This window comes from Rhopalosiphum maidis, chromosome 3 (genome assembly GCF_003676215.2).
Source record: "Rhopalosiphum maidis isolate BTI-1 chromosome 3, ASM367621v3, whole genome shotgun sequence".
Lineage (NCBI taxonomy): Eukaryota > Metazoa > Arthropoda > Insecta > Hemiptera > Aphididae > Rhopalosiphum > Rhopalosiphum maidis.
Genome location: NC_040879.1, coordinates 24,850,587 through 24,868,234, shown reverse-complemented (window position 1 = coordinate 24,868,234; position 17,648 = coordinate 24,850,587). Strand labels below are relative to the sequence as shown.

The 17,648-nt window shown below is 29.1% G+C and overlaps 2 protein-coding genes across 3 annotated transcripts; one reads left to right on the top strand and one right to left on the bottom strand.

Annotated features, from left to right (window-relative positions):
* Positions 1 to 1,424: 1,424 nt before the first annotated feature.
* On the bottom strand, positions 1,425 to 3,454 carry LOC113558461 (geminin-like). 2 transcript variants are annotated; one of them, XM_026963916.1, is made up of 5 exons: positions 3,287 to 3,454; positions 3,102 to 3,202; positions 2,897 to 3,030; positions 2,646 to 2,818; positions 1,425 to 1,720 (listed from the first exon to the last, which is right to left on the bottom strand). In XM_026963916.1, exons 1-5 carry the CDS (start codon positions 3,332 to 3,334, stop codon positions 1,562 to 1,564), a joined length of 615 nt encoding a protein of 204 aa, XP_026819717.1. In that variant the 5' UTR covers positions 3,335 to 3,454; the 3' UTR covers positions 1,425 to 1,561. The 2 variants fall into 2 exon arrangements, with proteins under 2 accessions (XP_026819717.1, XP_026819718.1); XM_026963917.1 differs by having other exon boundaries at positions 3,282 to 3,419.
* Positions 3,455 to 12,062: 8,608 nt separating this feature from the next.
* Positions 12,063 to 17,648, top strand: LOC113557523 (poly(rC)-binding protein 3-like). The gene is made up of 9 exons (XM_026963092.1): positions 12,063 to 12,351; positions 13,619 to 13,675; positions 13,743 to 13,859; positions 13,918 to 14,175; positions 14,808 to 14,888; positions 14,957 to 15,041; positions 16,298 to 16,475; positions 16,947 to 17,081; positions 17,219 to 17,648. Exons 1-9 carry the CDS (start codon positions 12,235 to 12,237, stop codon positions 17,508 to 17,510), a joined length of 1,320 nt encoding a protein of 439 aa, XP_026818893.1. The 5' UTR covers positions 12,063 to 12,234; the 3' UTR covers positions 17,511 to 17,648.

Below are 17,648 nucleotides of genomic sequence, written 5' to 3'. Positions count from 1 at the left end.
AGTTATTTTATTTAGAAAAAAGAACATTTTTTTTTTGAAATTTTCTTAAAACTGATTAGATATATCAGTTTAACATACTATCTATGTCATTTAAAATGTTGTAATCAGTTTAAAAAAAATGTATGTACCATTAATGTGTTCATATTTATTATTAAAATATATTTAACTTTATTTTGCAAAGAGGAAGAGTTTTATTTAAAAAAAAATATTCAAATATTAAGGTAATTGGAAGCGGTGATTTTCTATCTTTGTCTTATACACGTGGAACATAAGAAAATAGCTATATGCGCCTGACAAAAATTTAGGTACTTCTAGTTGTTCGATTTAAAATATGTAAAGATGATTGAATTGGTATACAAGTTTACTATACATCGGTCAAAGCATATTTTTTATATATTGAATAACAAAAATTGACAAATTTATAAAATTTAAAATATTTTTTCTCATCAAAATATTTATTTTAAATAATAAAACAATCAAAAAAGTGCTTCAACTGATGCAAAGTAAACTTGTATACCAATTAAGACATTTTTACATATTTTAAATCAAACAATTAGAAGTACCTTAATTTTTGTCAGGCGCGTATAGCTATTTTTCCTATGTTCCACGTGTGTAAGACAAAGACAGAAAGTCACCGCTTCTAATCCCCTTAAGTAGGTATTTAAAAACATTTTAATAATATTTCTTTTTTAATTGGGACTTAACTTCTACGCCTATACTAATACATTACCTATATTTTGATGAAATTTTTTTATTCCAGCTTATTAGTGAATTTCTTTTTACATTAAGTGAGTATTTTGTTAGTTATTATGAAATACAAGTAACACTAACAAACCTTCAACGTATTTCTCTATTTTGATTTGATCAAATTGACTGTAGAAAATAAAGTTTCTCAACTGTGTGACACGCGCATAAAATTGAAAATATTGAATAAGCTGTTTTTTCAAAGTACAAAATATGTATGGAAGCAAGTCCTAAATAAAATTTTTATTTCAAGTAACTATTATTTCGAAATAATAAAAAATTAATTCTCATTAAATACAAAATTTAATAATGAAATAAAAATATTGAAGTGAGTTATTAAAATTTGGTCGATATTTACCGCTCCTATTTTAGAGATTAAATTATTACCCGGGTAACTATTATAAGTTATAAATAATTATTTAATATAATATAATAAAGACACATATTACAATTTAAAAATAAGAAAATGTATATAAAAAACATTTCTTGGAATAAATTCTGTTAGTTTTACAAAATCATTTATTCATTTTATGATGCCATAGTGAAAATGTTTGGCAATTAATTTTTTATACAATACAAACATAACTATTTGGTCTACCTAATAATATCTTATTGCAATATATCAAACAATTATATTATGATTGAATGTGAAGTAAAAAAAAAATACTTATACTACTTTTTAAACATAATTAATATAATACCCTTATAGAAATAAATAAATTAACATAAACCTACTAGAAACTTGTGACATTTTTTGTACAAATTATGTTATTATTTTAGTAACTTGGAACTTAAGTATAGATACAATTTAACTTTTTTAGTCGCTATCTGAACAATCATTTGAATGTGATGTCTTCATTTTCTTATGTATATGTTCTACACTCGAACAACTTTCTGGCGTACTCAAACCACTGTCTCTCTTTTCATTAGATGGCTCATCGTCATCATCAGAAATTTGACTCTCATTTATCACTTGCTGTATAAAACATAAAAATCATAGTTATAATTAATAAGATTAAATATAAGTCTTATAGATTTAATAAAACCAAATTAATTAATAAATATTTAGTAGATGAAAACTAAGAAGATGAATTCAAATAGTGCCAGGGAGTTTTAGTAAAATGTATGTGCATTTAGGAAAATTATATTTTTAACGTATGTACTTGTATGAATTACATAAAAACAATTAGGAAATGTTAGGAAAACATTTTCATGGATTAGAATTATACACATTATAATTTATTATGATAGCTAACATCTAACAAACATAAATATTAAACTATTATAGATACAAATAGAGATTTAAAAATATTTCTTTAAAATTTATTAATATTCACATGACATTATAATATTAATACAAGAATCTAAGATATTTTTTCTTTATCAAGAAGATGAATTCACAAACATTTTGTTATTTGTAAATATTAAAAGGACGCAACACCCGTAAGTATTGTCCCCGTCTTACAAGTGCATAACACATCAAATTTACGCTTAGCAGATCACGTTTAGCTCCATTAATTTAAAAATTTGAGTGAATTGGCCTAATATAAAACTTGATGGTAAGCACATTATTTGTGTTTGTATGAAGGTTTTTTTTATGATTATTCAGTTTTTAAATGAGTTATGAGCATTTTAAATTTATACAATATTATACATATAAATTTTTTTTTTTTTCTATCGATTATTATAAAAATTACAATAACTCCAGTCTTTGAGTAGGTGGAATAGGTAGATGTAACAAAAATGTAAGGGGCTAAACATTCTATAGATAATAATTTCCAAAATGTTCTAAAGTTATGTTTAATATTTATGAAATTGCAGTATATTTAATTTTTTGACAAAGATTGACCATCTATTTACTTAATAATAAAAAGCTAAAAATACCAGGAAATATTCTTTACCTTAAGTGTGTTGACAAGATCAGTAGTGTTTTCGATCAATTGCTTGCAAGTCCTGTTTTCTTCTTCTAAAGCATTAACCATTGCTTGTAATTTTTCATTTGCTTCCAATACTTCTTCTAAAGCTTTTCTACGGCGTTCAGCGATCACTTCCCAGTATTTTTCACTTGGGCCAGCTATGACAAACACAGGTAATCAAAACCACAACATTTATTTGACTCCACGGGATGGTCGGAATGTTTGTAAATACTTACCTTTAGAAGTGAGATCTTCAGTTAGCAACTGTTTGTATAATGACTCATTCATTTCAGCAACAGTAGATGATTCTGTAACACATACTTCCGTTTCGTCAAAATTTGGTTCAGGTTTTGTGGTTTTTCCTTCGATCCTATTTACAAAAATGTATGAGAATATTTTAAAAACAAATATATGCAACGCCACTGTTAGCAAAACACTCACGCCATGTCCTGCGGTGTCCTGCCAGCACCCACCAAGTTTTCTTTGCCGTCACTTGAAGGCTGCAGGTTGCGCAAAAACTTCCTCATTCCTTTCTTGGACACCTGAAAAAATGTAAACAACAAAAGATTACAATAATATCATTTTTGTTAGGGAGTGCAACTATTTCAACTACAGCCAAACCTCACTTTATTATTTTCGGTTTCCTCGTTGGCAACAGTTTTCAATGTTTTCATTGTTAACAATTTTGAATTAGTGGACTGGTTTATAATAAAATTCGATGAAGAGACAAGTAAGCGAATAATAATTAATACACTAACACATTACAGTTTCCACAACGCCTTCATACAAATCGTTTATCACCATTGTTATTTGACAATACATTTTTATAACCGTCGGCCGGTCATGTACGTGATACGTGCAGTAGTGGTATACTCGTTCCAACATACACTTGGTCCTCTGACCCAGACGACCTACGTCATTCGTACCCACTGATAATATAAAATGGAAAGTAGAAAGGCCATTCGCGTGCTTAATATACACACATTACATTTTTCATTATAATGTAATAACAGTCAAAGTTATTTTTTTAAATAATTTTTGTTATATTAAATAATATGCATAGCTGGATTTTTTTCATAAAACTAAAAATATTTGAATATTTAAATAATATGAAATCGTAATTTATTTATTCGTGGGAGGCGCAATTATTTATTTTTATTTTTAAGGGTACGTGAACCTTATGGCACATATACTAAAAACTAACTTTATGAATTTATTAAAAACAGTGAAGCTTGTTTATTTATTATGTATTTGTGTTGGAAAATAATTGTACATTTTTTTAAAGGCAAATAAGTCTTAGTGTTTGTGTGAGTAAATAACAATTATTGGAATTAATTAATTGAATAATTATAAAAAAAAAAAATAGTAACAAAATTAGGAGAAAAAAATAATAATAAGTAATAATTTGAGCGTCGTATAAAGTGTATAAAGTGGATTAAGAAAGAATAAAAAATTAAAAACTGCTTATATAATTTATATATATTACTGAAATAAATAATAAATACTGTGAATAATTTTTTTAATTAAATAAAAATATATTTTTTTAACAATCAATAAGTATAAAACAACTGCAGTTACCAACGCAAACATTTAAACTTTAGATGAGGTTGAATTTTGTACGTATGACGAGGGTGTCTTGTCTTATTCTAATCACATACAGAAGATTTTGTGGTAAATATTTCACCAGAAGAAAAAAAAATAGTGGCAAATACGAAAAGAACAAGCATTAGCAATTTATATTTTATATTATTGGTTTGAAAACAAATTTTCAAATAATACTAAGGGTCCGCTTTAAGGCTAGCTATGCAAATGACTAGACACAGAACCGTGTTAAGGGGGGCAAAAAGGGAAATTGCCTCCAGGCGCCGTAGTTTTTAATAAGTATGGGGGCACCTTTGTTGGCCGCGAAAACCAAATGTGTTATAATTTTATAAATAATACCTAAACAAAGGACACCGTGGTGAACGATGAAAAAATGAATCTATTTAGCGATTTAGCCTTTCTCATCGAAAATCAGTTACAATTTTATCAATCGTGGTCTGTACTGACTACTGTGTATTGTATTATTTGTATTACCATTGATTATAAATTTATAAATATCTACTATGTACAGGACAATCCGGTCTAGCAAGTTACCGAGTAAACTCAGTGGGTATAGGTTTTGAGTGTTTGGTCATATTTTTTTTTTTATTTTAGTGATAAGTAAGTACAAACACTATAAACATTGGTAGAAAATATAATTGATTCGAATTATTTAAACCGTACAGTAGCTGTAGCTAAAACTCGGTAGGCCGATATCTTGCCAATCCAGCGCTGATTTGCTAACTATGTATAATATTTTTAGACTATAATCAATAATATTACGAACAACACGAACTAAAAAGATAAAAATATATGGATTTATAAAATATATCTACTCATATTATATTAAGGTCTGTTTCAGAATCATGTATAAAGCTGTGTTTGGATATTATTACTGAATATAAATTATAACTAAATATTTTTAAACTGATATTACTATATTAGTAGTATTACGTTTTATTTCCAATATATTGTTATTATTGTCATTGTTAGCCAATGACAATAATAGGTGAGTTATGGTTATATAAAATGCTCGTAACTTGCTTAAAAATTAAAATACCAATAAAAGCCTATTTAATGCCCTAGATAACATTATTACCTTTAAGTTTGATAATATTTAAATTTATTCTAATATGCTTGACACGGCTCTGTCTAGACAGCAAGAATCAGACTTAATTCTAATAAAGAAAGACAAAGATCACAAACTAATAATAAAAACTACCAAAACAAAAATAAAAATGGAGATAAACGTTGATCAAACAGAATACCTAATATTATGCCAACAGGTAGAATTTTAATAATAAAAGGCTAAGTTTATTTAATCACGAAAATAGTAGTTATATTGAACAAATTTCATATAATTATATTATAATAACTTTAATAGACCAAGTTTTAATCGAAATTCAAATAGAAATTTGTAACTACTAATAATTTTATTACAAATGATAATTTTGGTAGACAACATTTTAATAGCGGCAGAAATAATTAAAATAACAATAATAACTATATCTTTGTAATAAATAATAATAATCAATAAAATCCAAATAATAAGAAAAATTTAGTTCGTGAAAAATAAAAAAAATAGGTATTTAAAAGGTATAAATGACGAAATTGTATCTAAAATACGCAAAATATTACAATATTATTTATTAATTAAAAACTGATTTTACATGCTGTAGTTGATAGAAGCTGTTAGTTGATGTTGTAAACGTTGTAGTAGATCAAGAATTCCCAATACCGAAAGGGCAAGATACTGTCGATACTGATAGCTCTCCACTTTCTGTTGCAGCATAAAAATATAGAATACAAATTATATTAATCTATATATCTGTGGTTGCAGCTATAAATGCCTATAATAGATACACTGATACACATACATAATATATAAGGTACAAATATATTATAGATAACGCAAATAGTACCTACCTACGCTGACTATTAAAAACGATAGCGAGCGCAAATGAAATATATTTTTTTGTTTTTGCAAACGGAAACGATAGTGTCTATACTTATAAATTATAACTTATAAGGCAATTACCGATTAAGCATGGAAAATAATAATAATTTGAGAATTAATACAAGGTGTGTATTGCGCATTTGTGCTATAATATATAATGATATAGTTAAAAATAGAAATACGATAATAATTAAAAAGTATATTAAATATCTCGGAATTACCACAAAACATTATTAAAAATTCATTGAATAAAATATTATACGATGATTATCTGGAATAAAATTATTTGAAATAAAAATAATGAACGATAATAACGATCGTGTAAATAAAATGAAAATTGTAATTTTTATTACCTACGTAGAGAAGTGCATTTGGTATTTTGGTACCTACGTAGCTACGTATCTACAGTCTACCAGTAGCGGTGCGTGAATAAAATTTACGGGGAGACTTAACTTTTGTTTAACTATTAGCTATTTATATACATTTTTACTTAAAATATTAGTATTTTAGTCAATGTTGTAATTGATTAAATTTGTTAAATAATTCCGAATATAATTATCTATATTTTTGATAGATAATTTATTCAACTTCATTATAAATTATTAATTTGAACTACTGAAAAAATATAGATAAATTGCATCGTTTGTTACGTTTATTACAGCCACTAAGCCATGTAAATTTATTATACCAACTGGTTTGAAATTTACGGGTAAATTGTCCGTCTTTATATTCAATGGCTAAATATGGAGTAGGCTTTTTGTTTTTTAATTTACATTTTTCATTATAAGTAAATAAATGAAAATATTTGTCCAATAACTCATCTAAAGGACAATGTTTTAATTCCATATTTTTAAATTTATTAAAAACGCGGTAAGCTTACGACGTACTTACAAATATACACACCGATTACGTATATACTAATGGGCAATGGCAAATATTACTAATGAGACTAGTCTCACGGACTCTATACAAAAACCATTATCGCTGTGATTCCTCCTTCGAACTTTAAAATGCCGTCTATAATATTAGACTGGTGACTGTTGATCGACTGTCTCATTCGTATTACGACCTCATTGCCCGTCGTTAATCATTATCGTTAATTCCAAGAATTGTGTACCTAGTGCTATTTTCTTAGAACGTAGCGTATACCGTGTACACACACCACGACGGAGAGAATATTTATACACACACACACACACACATATACATAGTGAATATAGTTGACAAAAGCGGTATTATTCCTACATGGATTACACAAATACCTATAAGAAAATATTTAAAAATAAATTAAAAATTAGTTTTATTGCAATGTTATAATTATTGGGGAGACGCAGTCTCAAAGTCTCCCCTGACGCACCGCCCCTGCAGTCTACACTGTAGGTGCTGTCATTATTAAACAGTCAACAAGTTATAAGCTATATGATCGAAAATTATCTTGATGTAATGTTATAAACTTATATTATGACTACTGTCATTATTATCGAACGGGGAACGATAATAATATTGGGATGTGTGCAAAAATTAATTAGGTTGCAACTCGGATATGACGTGAAGAAACCGGTAAATGTTAGTCGCGTCCCGATAACAATATGTTATGCTTACATGCATATGTTGCGGTCCGTGTTTCTGTCGTGTATACGTTAATTGCGTCCGACGAAAAAGTTACTATTTTTAATATTATTGTACCAAAACTATAGAGACGTACAATGAATTTGTGTTATTTCACCGATAAGGCGATAAGACGATAAACTTTCGAGTGTACGAATAAATTGGTGATTTTTTCATTTAAAATGAAGGTTATAATTAGACGAATACGGAATAGTGGATTAAACAATACCACGAAAAGTGAAAAAAAAAACATAATTGATTGGCGGTTATAAATTTCGTTTTCATAAACTTTTAAAATTTATATTGAGCGTTGGTGTTACACCCAGGCCCCATGGGCAGCGCTACACGGAGGCAAGGTTGGGCAAGTGCCCCTCTATAATTTAATGTTAAAAATATGTACATAAATAAATAAATTGTAAATCATTATTAATATATAAAAGTAGTATTAATTACTTTAAAGAGTTTTAAGTTTGACTGTTATATTCAAATTAAATATGCTTTTCTTGCACATTTAGAAATAAAAATACTCAATAATGTTAATTCTAATTTTATACTTTTTAAAATCTCATACATTATAAAATAAAAGTTATGTGTTGTTAGTTGTTACATACAAATAAAATAAAACGGAGCAAATTTGAAGTTTTACTGTAGTACTTTTGTGATAATAATGAAGTAGGTATATTTTTTGGTTATCTATATAAAAGAAATATAAAATATTATACTTTATACTCAAAACATTTTTAGCAATATTTTCCTGAAAATACGGTATAAATAAATTAATAGGTGATATCGTATTCATACGTAAATGCCCCACCAGAAAAAAGTTTAGTCCTCAATTAAAAATATCTGGTTGCACCGTCAAAACGTGTAATCCTTTGCAAAATTGAATAGTTTTTTTTTAATTACCTAGTTAGTTCTATAATTAAAAATCTTAATGAACATAATCATGAACTATTACACCAGAAAATATTTTCTAAGCTGGGACTTAGTACGGAAAATAATAAAAAAAATACTGAAATAAGTAAGTGTTTACAACTTTTTAACCTTTTCTTAAATCCACAAGACGTTGAAATCTGTTTTACACTTTTACTAAAGACAAAACTACAAAAGACATTATGGCTATACAACCACAAGATGCAAGCAGGATATTAGAATTCTTATAAGTTACAAGTTATAATAATTAAATTAATTAAAATATACAATTTTAAATTTAAATAATAATAAATAATTAATATAAAATGTATAAACAATTTAAAAACCATTATTATAATTGTTCTATAACAGTCCTAAGTCTATTAAAATGAGAAGGAAAATATTGGTAGAAAATTTGTAACATAAGTACATTTTAAATTTTAATATAAAAAATAACCGGACGCAATTTACATATGCACCAAAAATACACGAGACGCAAATTTTAATTTTTGTACATTTTATAATGCTCATAATAGTTATAACACTTATAACTCATAAATCATTTAAAAATAAAAATATTAAAGAAAATCTAGTACCTACGCGGCAGAATAATACAATAGGCGACGATAGCGTATGTGATAATACGCAAATACACAATACTGATCCCCTGATTCCTGGCATCCCGCCTACACGATCGTTCTATGTTATGTTATTGACATTAATGATATTATCCATGATAATATTTATAAATTATAAATAGCTGTCACTGTACATCTGTACTTTTTACCCAACCCATGTACAATCACCAACGTACATACTGTGTACATTAAAATTAAATAGTAGTGACTAGTGAACTACTGAAAATAGTCAAATGTTAGAACCCGTTTGGGCGTAATATCGAATATTGTAACAAGTAATCGAAAGTCTTTTCAACAGTTTTTTTCTTAAACAGAAGAGATTCAAATCTCTTTGAGATCGGGGAAAACACCCATGAGGGGAAAGTACTGTTAAAATTACTAAGCATGTGATGATCATCTGGCACAATTAGGAGGATAAGAACCTGATATTTAAATGACAGTGCCGGGTGATAGCTGTCACAATTCACAAGGCACCAGTCTGTCTAGTCTGTGTGAGGCTACGACGCTACGTCAATTTGTATTAGAGAAGACTAAACCAAGAAGGGAATCAGAACTATTGTGTATGTAATTCAATTGTGTATTTGTATATATTTTAATTGATAATATATTATATATTATTTATACTTCTACACACTCACAAGATCACGCGACTCTGTTACACACTGACGCCGAAACGATGATACGTGAATTCTATCGCCAATAACTAATAATTTGTTTCTTAAGAAATAGCCTTCACCAAAAACCTTAAAATTTAAAATATGTAAAGTGAAAATAAGTGCACGTAATGTGAAACAAAACATGATAAATAATATTTTTTTCACACCTGTATCGAAAATTTATTTTTTGAAAGGTTACTATTTAAATCAGATTACATAAATTGTAAATGTATCTATACGTTTTAGGGAACTCGCTCAAGTCAGCAACAAGACTCTTGCAACTAGGCAAGTTGTGGACATTTGAAGTAACGTCATTCCGACTTCCAAGCAACTACTGAGCAGGCTCCCTGGTTGTTCATTTCCATTACCATTGCCCGGATCAACTTTTCCAGCACGACCAGCTGAGCTTCGTGTGTTGCTGGTCGAGCTTTCTGGGTTAGTGGTTATAACGTACAGAGGTGTATCCAGTGGCTATTTCGAACTCCTTAAATATTATACGCAAAATATGAATTTTAAAACTAAAAACGAGAATTAAATACGCAGAACACTGAGTGTGAAATGTAAATACATCAGCGTACTGCGTCGTGCACGATCGTCTACGACTACTACGCGTCTTCATAATTTCTCGTTAATATAAATCGAAAGTTCAGTTCGGAGTCATTGCAAAGTCCTACAAAGAATATTGACGAATTCGTCAAAATAAAAAATAGAAGAATTTATTGAATGAAATAAATATTGTGATTGCGACTATAAACATTATAATATTATCCTAGTACGGATAAATTTACTAGTTTTAAAAACGTATTAAAAATTCCTTAAAAAAAAAAAAAAATGTGTACTAACATGTACCGTCCTACAAATTATTCTTATAACAGGCTTGATCTGAATTTTGATACCGGACACATCTTTAGACGGGTAAATGCCAATGGCGAAGCTTAGGTTTTTTAGATGGGGAGACATTGAATAAAATGACACTATACGCTTGGATTCCCCCTTTTTATTTTACCTATTCGGTAATACATTTTTTTTGGATGAGTAATTAATAATTCCATCGTTCAAAACGACATTAATTAAACCATCAGCCACGAGGACAAATTGCAATGTAAAAACAACAAATACACGTAGGAACCTATCGGCTATCGCAATTTACAGCGGACGACGGCGATGTCGATAATAGATAATTGAGGAACAGAGGAAATCCGTATGACGCGTCTCATAGCGTAGACAGTAAACCCCACTCGCATTAAAATCCCCCCCGTACCCGCGCGCTCATAATATTGGGAGACGTCTCTTTTATATAATACCATATTTTGAACGACCCGCACGCCAGCTCATACTATAGCAGGGCCGTATCGCGCGCATCAAATCTATTTTAAGAATTCTTAATGACTATAATAACTGTACAACGAAAAACCGATTTTAACAAATATTAAAACACATATTATTTTTACAATATAATTAATGACGTTCAAATTTGTAAATATTTTATAAAACAAAATTATTTGTCTTGTGTTCTAATTTCTTAGTGGGTGGACGCTGTCTCGTTGTCTCCTATGTGACGCTTCGTCACTGGTAAACGCTAAACGTACTCTCGCCGCCAGACGACTACGGAGTTGACGTGAACATCGTAACCGGAATATCTCGACTTCCGGTTACCTGCCCCGGTAGGATGTCGACAATAATAACCAGAACAGCAATGACAACACGAATCGACCAGAGTGGACAACATCAGCCGGTCGTATCGTTTTTGGCTTTTCGCGCAGCCACACGAGCCAGTGCAGCGTAGCAGCCGCGGGATGGCGCCTTTACGGTGTTCATGACGTCGGTCGGTCTTCACGCGACGGTGACTTTGATTTTATAGACTGGTCATACTGATCGCTATGACCGGACAATGTGCCGTCCGCCCGACCGGCTCGTGCCGTAGACCGCAATGTGCTTGTCTTTTTATCGGACGGTATCCGGACCGTGCCCGTGACGCGTGCGACGGTTTGCCGACGTGCACGTGCAGGTCGTTAAGCCGAACAGACACACGAGCGCGCGCGTGCGCACGCACGGTAAACAATAACGGCGAGCGCAGTGCGAATTACAGCGCTGTTTTGGTTACGGTCGTAGTGTTCTCGTGTCTCCACTTTTCGTCGTCTCCACGGCCGGCGGTCGAATGTCCGATCGTGTGTCTGCCCTATTGATTTTAATCGAATAATTGTCGCACAGTACGCCCGTCGATGATGTCTGCCGCGTTGAAATTAGGAATCCACCGGCAGAGCAGACCGGTCCGGAGGCCGAGTCACAACGGTCGCGACGACGTCGAATTGACCGTGCGGATTCTGTTCAACGGCCGGGTACGTAGCATAATATTTTTTATTTCGATCCACTCGCTTATAAAAGTGCGTTACACGCGTGCAATGAAGTCCGTATCTCCGCGACGTCTGTTAACGTTCAATATTATTTTCAAACGATTTCGTTTTCATTACCCGTGTAAATAATATTATCTATAATTAACCTTAGCGTTATTCATTTTTTATCTCGTATTTTTTTTTTTAATGTTTCGGTTTTGATCGCGAGTCATGGGCAAACTAAAGTTATAATCATTCGTAATATAAAGGTTTGAGTAGATTTACTGGAATACTTCTATAGTATTTAGAATATATTTTTAATTAAATATTTTGAAAGTATTTCAAATACTGTCTTGGGCGTTATAGTCAAACACTGTTATGTAAATGTTTTCAAAATTCAAAAAACTATTCATAACACTTCAGATCATCTGAATCAGATTGTTTTTTAATATCTAATCGTTGTATTATTTTCATCATAATTAAAATCCAACGATTAAGTGTTCATTTGAATATTTTTTTAATATTATATTTCATTATAGACTTTTTATAATATTAATGTATTTTTATTAAATGCAATTATTTTAAATGCATTTTTACAAGACTAATAATACATAGGCACCTATTAAATATATGTTACTTATTATATGCATTTCATTTTTTAAGTATGGTATTGGATAATATGACCAACAAGAGAGCACAGATGCATAGCTATTGTTACTGTCTTATGTTCATAGGCATGAGTTTTAAATTTTTTTTTTTTTGGGGGGGGGGCTATTATAATTTTGTATGCAAATACTGTGTGTTTGCTTCCTGAGATATATAAAGGCGGAAGGGGATATATACAAGCCATTTGGGAGATAATCCCCCCCCAAGTCCTCCTCAAATTGTGCTTATGTTTATGTTTGATAATTGATAAATTCACTTTTATATTAAAACCATAAGAACTTGTTTAACCTAAATGTTGTGTAACAGACAAAGATAGCATAATATACACGTGTATATTTAATATGCACTAAATTGTATAGTAAAAATAAATAATAATATTTATAGTATACATGTTAATATTTTTAATATATTAAAATCTATTGGATAAAAACAATGAAAAATCAACATTTTAGTAGGTACTTAGGTAATATTAAGGATTTATATTATAGACTATTGTGCACCTATCTTAAAAATACAGTTAGTTAATTGTAAAATAAAAATATACATTTTATTTTTATATTTTATATATATTTTTATGATGAAATCTTTATTTTTGATTCAACTTTAGGAAGTTGGAAGTGTAATTGGCAAAGGAGGCGAAACTATAAAAAATATAAGAAACTTGGTAAATAGTTAAAAACTGTTCAACCTATTATTAATATTATTAATTATAATTTAAAATATTTGTTTAGTCTGGTGCTAGAGTTATAATCTCTAATGGTTCAACTCCAGAACGTATTGTTCTTATTAATGGAAATAGAGTTACAATTTGTAAAGCTACTGAACTTATTGGTCAAAAAGTTGAAGAAGTAAGAATTTTTATAAAAAAAAATTAAATTTTAAAATTACTTCTTTAATTTATTCTAGTTTTTTGAGAGACAAAATAGTGAATGGAATGGCCCAAAATCACCTTTGACACTTAAGCTAATTGTGCCAGCATCTCAATGTGGTTTCATAATTGGCAAAGGAGGAAATAAAATAAAAGAAATCAGAGAATCAAGTGGAGCTGCCATATTAGTAGCATCTGAGATGTTATCTAATTCAACTGAACGCCTAGTTTCAATTACTGGTACTACAAGCACAATATCTCATTGTGTTTATCTAATCTGCAATGTACTGATAGATGTAAGAAAATATAGAATATTTATTTTAAGACCTTAATAAATTGAAGTATTGTGTTCTGGAACACATGCAAGATATAAAATGTCTTATATATATTAAACTTAATCTAGGTATATGTAATTATAAATAATGAAAGAGAATACTTTGGTTTATACATTTTTCTTGTATCTATACTCATATACACTATTCAAGATAAGAACTGTACTCAGTGGCTAAATTGTGTGCAGGGTCGTGTCTTCACTACATAACAGACTCAATTGAGGTGACTGACTAGAATAACTTCACTGTTGCACTCGTTGCCAACAAAAACTGGTCACTGCTCTATACAGTTTTTATCCTGAATAGAGTAATATAATACTAAGATAGACAAGTAAGTGGCTCGAAGAAATTTAACTATGGACGAGTCTTATGGTACTAATTTCATTTACATTAAGTTTATTGTTAATGCTACTTAATCTAATTTGCAACCATATTTTAATATTTTTACTAAATAGTAAAATTATTCATAAATACTAGTTAGTATCATAGTTAATGTTCATATTGTTTTTTTTTTATTATATTTTTGTTTCTGATATTATTGTATGTTTTAAGATAATAGTATTAGTGTCTATATAATATAATTTATAAATTTTCAGTCCCCGCCTCGTATTGCATCAATCCCTTATCATCCATGTAATGTAAATTCAGGACTTGCTACTTGTACAGTTAATAAAGATGTAAGTTTCCAAAGCATTAAAATACTAATTTAAATCTAATTAATTTTTTTAAACTATTTTAACTTTAGTATGGAAGAGAACACAATATTCCTTTTACTAACATTGCAACTCTTGGGTTAGGAACTTCATCAACTGAAGGTATCAATCAAGCTGGTATGTACTAATATAATTTTCAATTTTAATAACAAAAATTAACCTACTTGAAAACATTAAATTAATATTTTTACCTTTAAATTTTATAATAGATCACATTATTGGAGCTATTAAGGTTTGAAAATTATTAACTATTTTGTCCCAGTAGAGAACAAGTCGCTTTTACCTATGCATACTGACAGCAACAGGCAATAGTGACTGATGCCAATGTTATTAGTATATGGAAATAGTGAGGATGCACAGGTGCAGGTTTGAACACATTTTGATTAATGAGTGGCTTGTTTCCTTCTGGGACAGAGTTTAGATCTCTCTTTAGTTTTTTTTATTAAGATAAAAAAAAAATTATGGTTAACTGTAAAGCCACATTATTTTTTTAATAGCATTTAAATTTGAAATTCCAATTTGAAATTTACAATATAAAATTTCTCCTCAAATAATTTTTATTGTTTTTTTAGTAACAAAAAAATATATTCACCATAGAAATTTAAAAATAAAATAACTAAAATAATTATTTGAAAATAATTGAAAATATTTAATATTATTTTCATTTATTGAATGAAAATATTTAGACATTATTTAAATTGAAGCTAATCATATGTTGTTTCAAATATATTGATATAAACATTTGCCTGGTCAAAAAGCTGTATATTTAATATAATATTCCTAATAAGTTGTTCTTTTAATAATTTAAAATATATATATAAAAAAAATATGCATGATTCTTTTTTCACTATTTTAAGATATATATTGTTATTTATATAGGTTAGGAACAATAATCTTCTTCTTCCTGGCATCACAACTCTTCAAGAGTTTTTGCCGCCACTGACACTTCCTTCCATTCTTCTCGATATTGTACTTTTCCTTCCCAATTCGGTACTCCTAGTTGTTCTAAGTCCTGCTTTATTCCATCTATCCATCATTTCTTTGGACATCCTCTTGGTCTCTTCCCTGTGGGTTTCCACTCGACTGTCGCTTTAAGGTACTCCGAGTCTAATCTTCTCATCACGTGCCCAAACCAGTTGATTCTTTGTGCTTTTACAAAGTTGATTATACTTGGAACTCTTGTCAATTTTCGGATCTCTTTGTTCCTTCTTCTGCGCCAGCATTCCAGTTTGTTGTGTAGCTATGTGTTTGTTAATTTAATCATGAACAGTATAGTAGACTGATATTTTCAATGTAATAAGCTTATCATTACATAGTCATTTGCATGAATTTTTATTCAATTAGGTAAATACAATAAATAATAATGCTTTTAGCCTTGACTGCATTAGCTGGAAGTCAGTTAAGAACAGCTAATCGTCAAAACCAAAATGTTAGTGGAGAACATAAAAAACAAAATTCCAAATCAAATATTGAGACAATATCAATGACTGTACCTAATGACTTAATTGGGTGCGTTATTGGTAAAAGAGGAAGTAAAATTGCAGACATTCGGTAAGTTATAACTAACCTAGTATTCTACACGACATTAAAAAATGTGTTATTAATTAATAATTAATAATCGATTGATTAAAGGTGACTTTTGTAATGTATAAAATTCCTTTTCTAAATTAATTAATTTGATATTATATATTATATTTTGGTATAAGGTAAAACATTAATTGATCTAGTTATGATAAATTAATACTGTGTACATAACTTCAAACTCTCTTTTCTTAAGCAAAATTTTTCTATTACATTATAGTTAATTAGGTAAATTTTCATATTGATTATAATACCTTAAGATTAGAAAGTCAAATTATAGTTTTTCACTATGCAAAAATAAATGTATATACTTATGATAAAAATAATATGTTTTATTGAAAAGATACTCTTTATCTTAAATCTAGATCAATTAATGATAACATTGATTTATTAAACAATATAATTAATAGTAAATAATATATTTTATGTTTTTCTATGTAGACAAATAAGTGGTGCTATTGTACATATATTTAAATTTGAAGGAAATAATGAAAGTAAAGAGATTGTAGATCGCCGTATAAATATTACAGGAAACAAAAAATCTATTTCAGTTGCCAAGTACTTAATTGAAATGAGGTACCAACTTTATTGTTATACTAAAAATAATATTTTTGGGATCCTAGTTGAAAATGAACTCCTAGTGATATCATTAATTCTCTAATATTGAATTGTATATCCTTTTTTTTTTTCATTAATCCCAATTTCTTCTCTAGTGTGGAACTGCAAAAAGCCAATCTTGAGGATATAAAATCACCCTCTAATCCTTGCAATGGTTCCAGTTCAACTGCGTCCACTCCAACTGTGGCTCCTCAACTATTTGCCAAGCCAGATCCCATTAATACCATATCTAGCTTATATGCTTATATAGCCTTATCCAGTGGTGCTAAACAATCCTCTCCAGTACAGACCACAGGTGTCCATCGCCCAAAAAATTCCTTAAAAAGGAAGCGTAGTCCTTCAGGCGAAAGAATCAATGCGGAAAGAACAAAGTTTGCTCATTACTGAATGCCAATTGATTCCAAATCCGCAAATAATTGCTGTTCATACTCATTTTGATTTATTTATTTTTAAGTAGTTTTTTCATTTTATTATTTAATTATTTTTTAAAAAAAGGTTTTAATTTTTGAGTGAAGAAAATTCTAA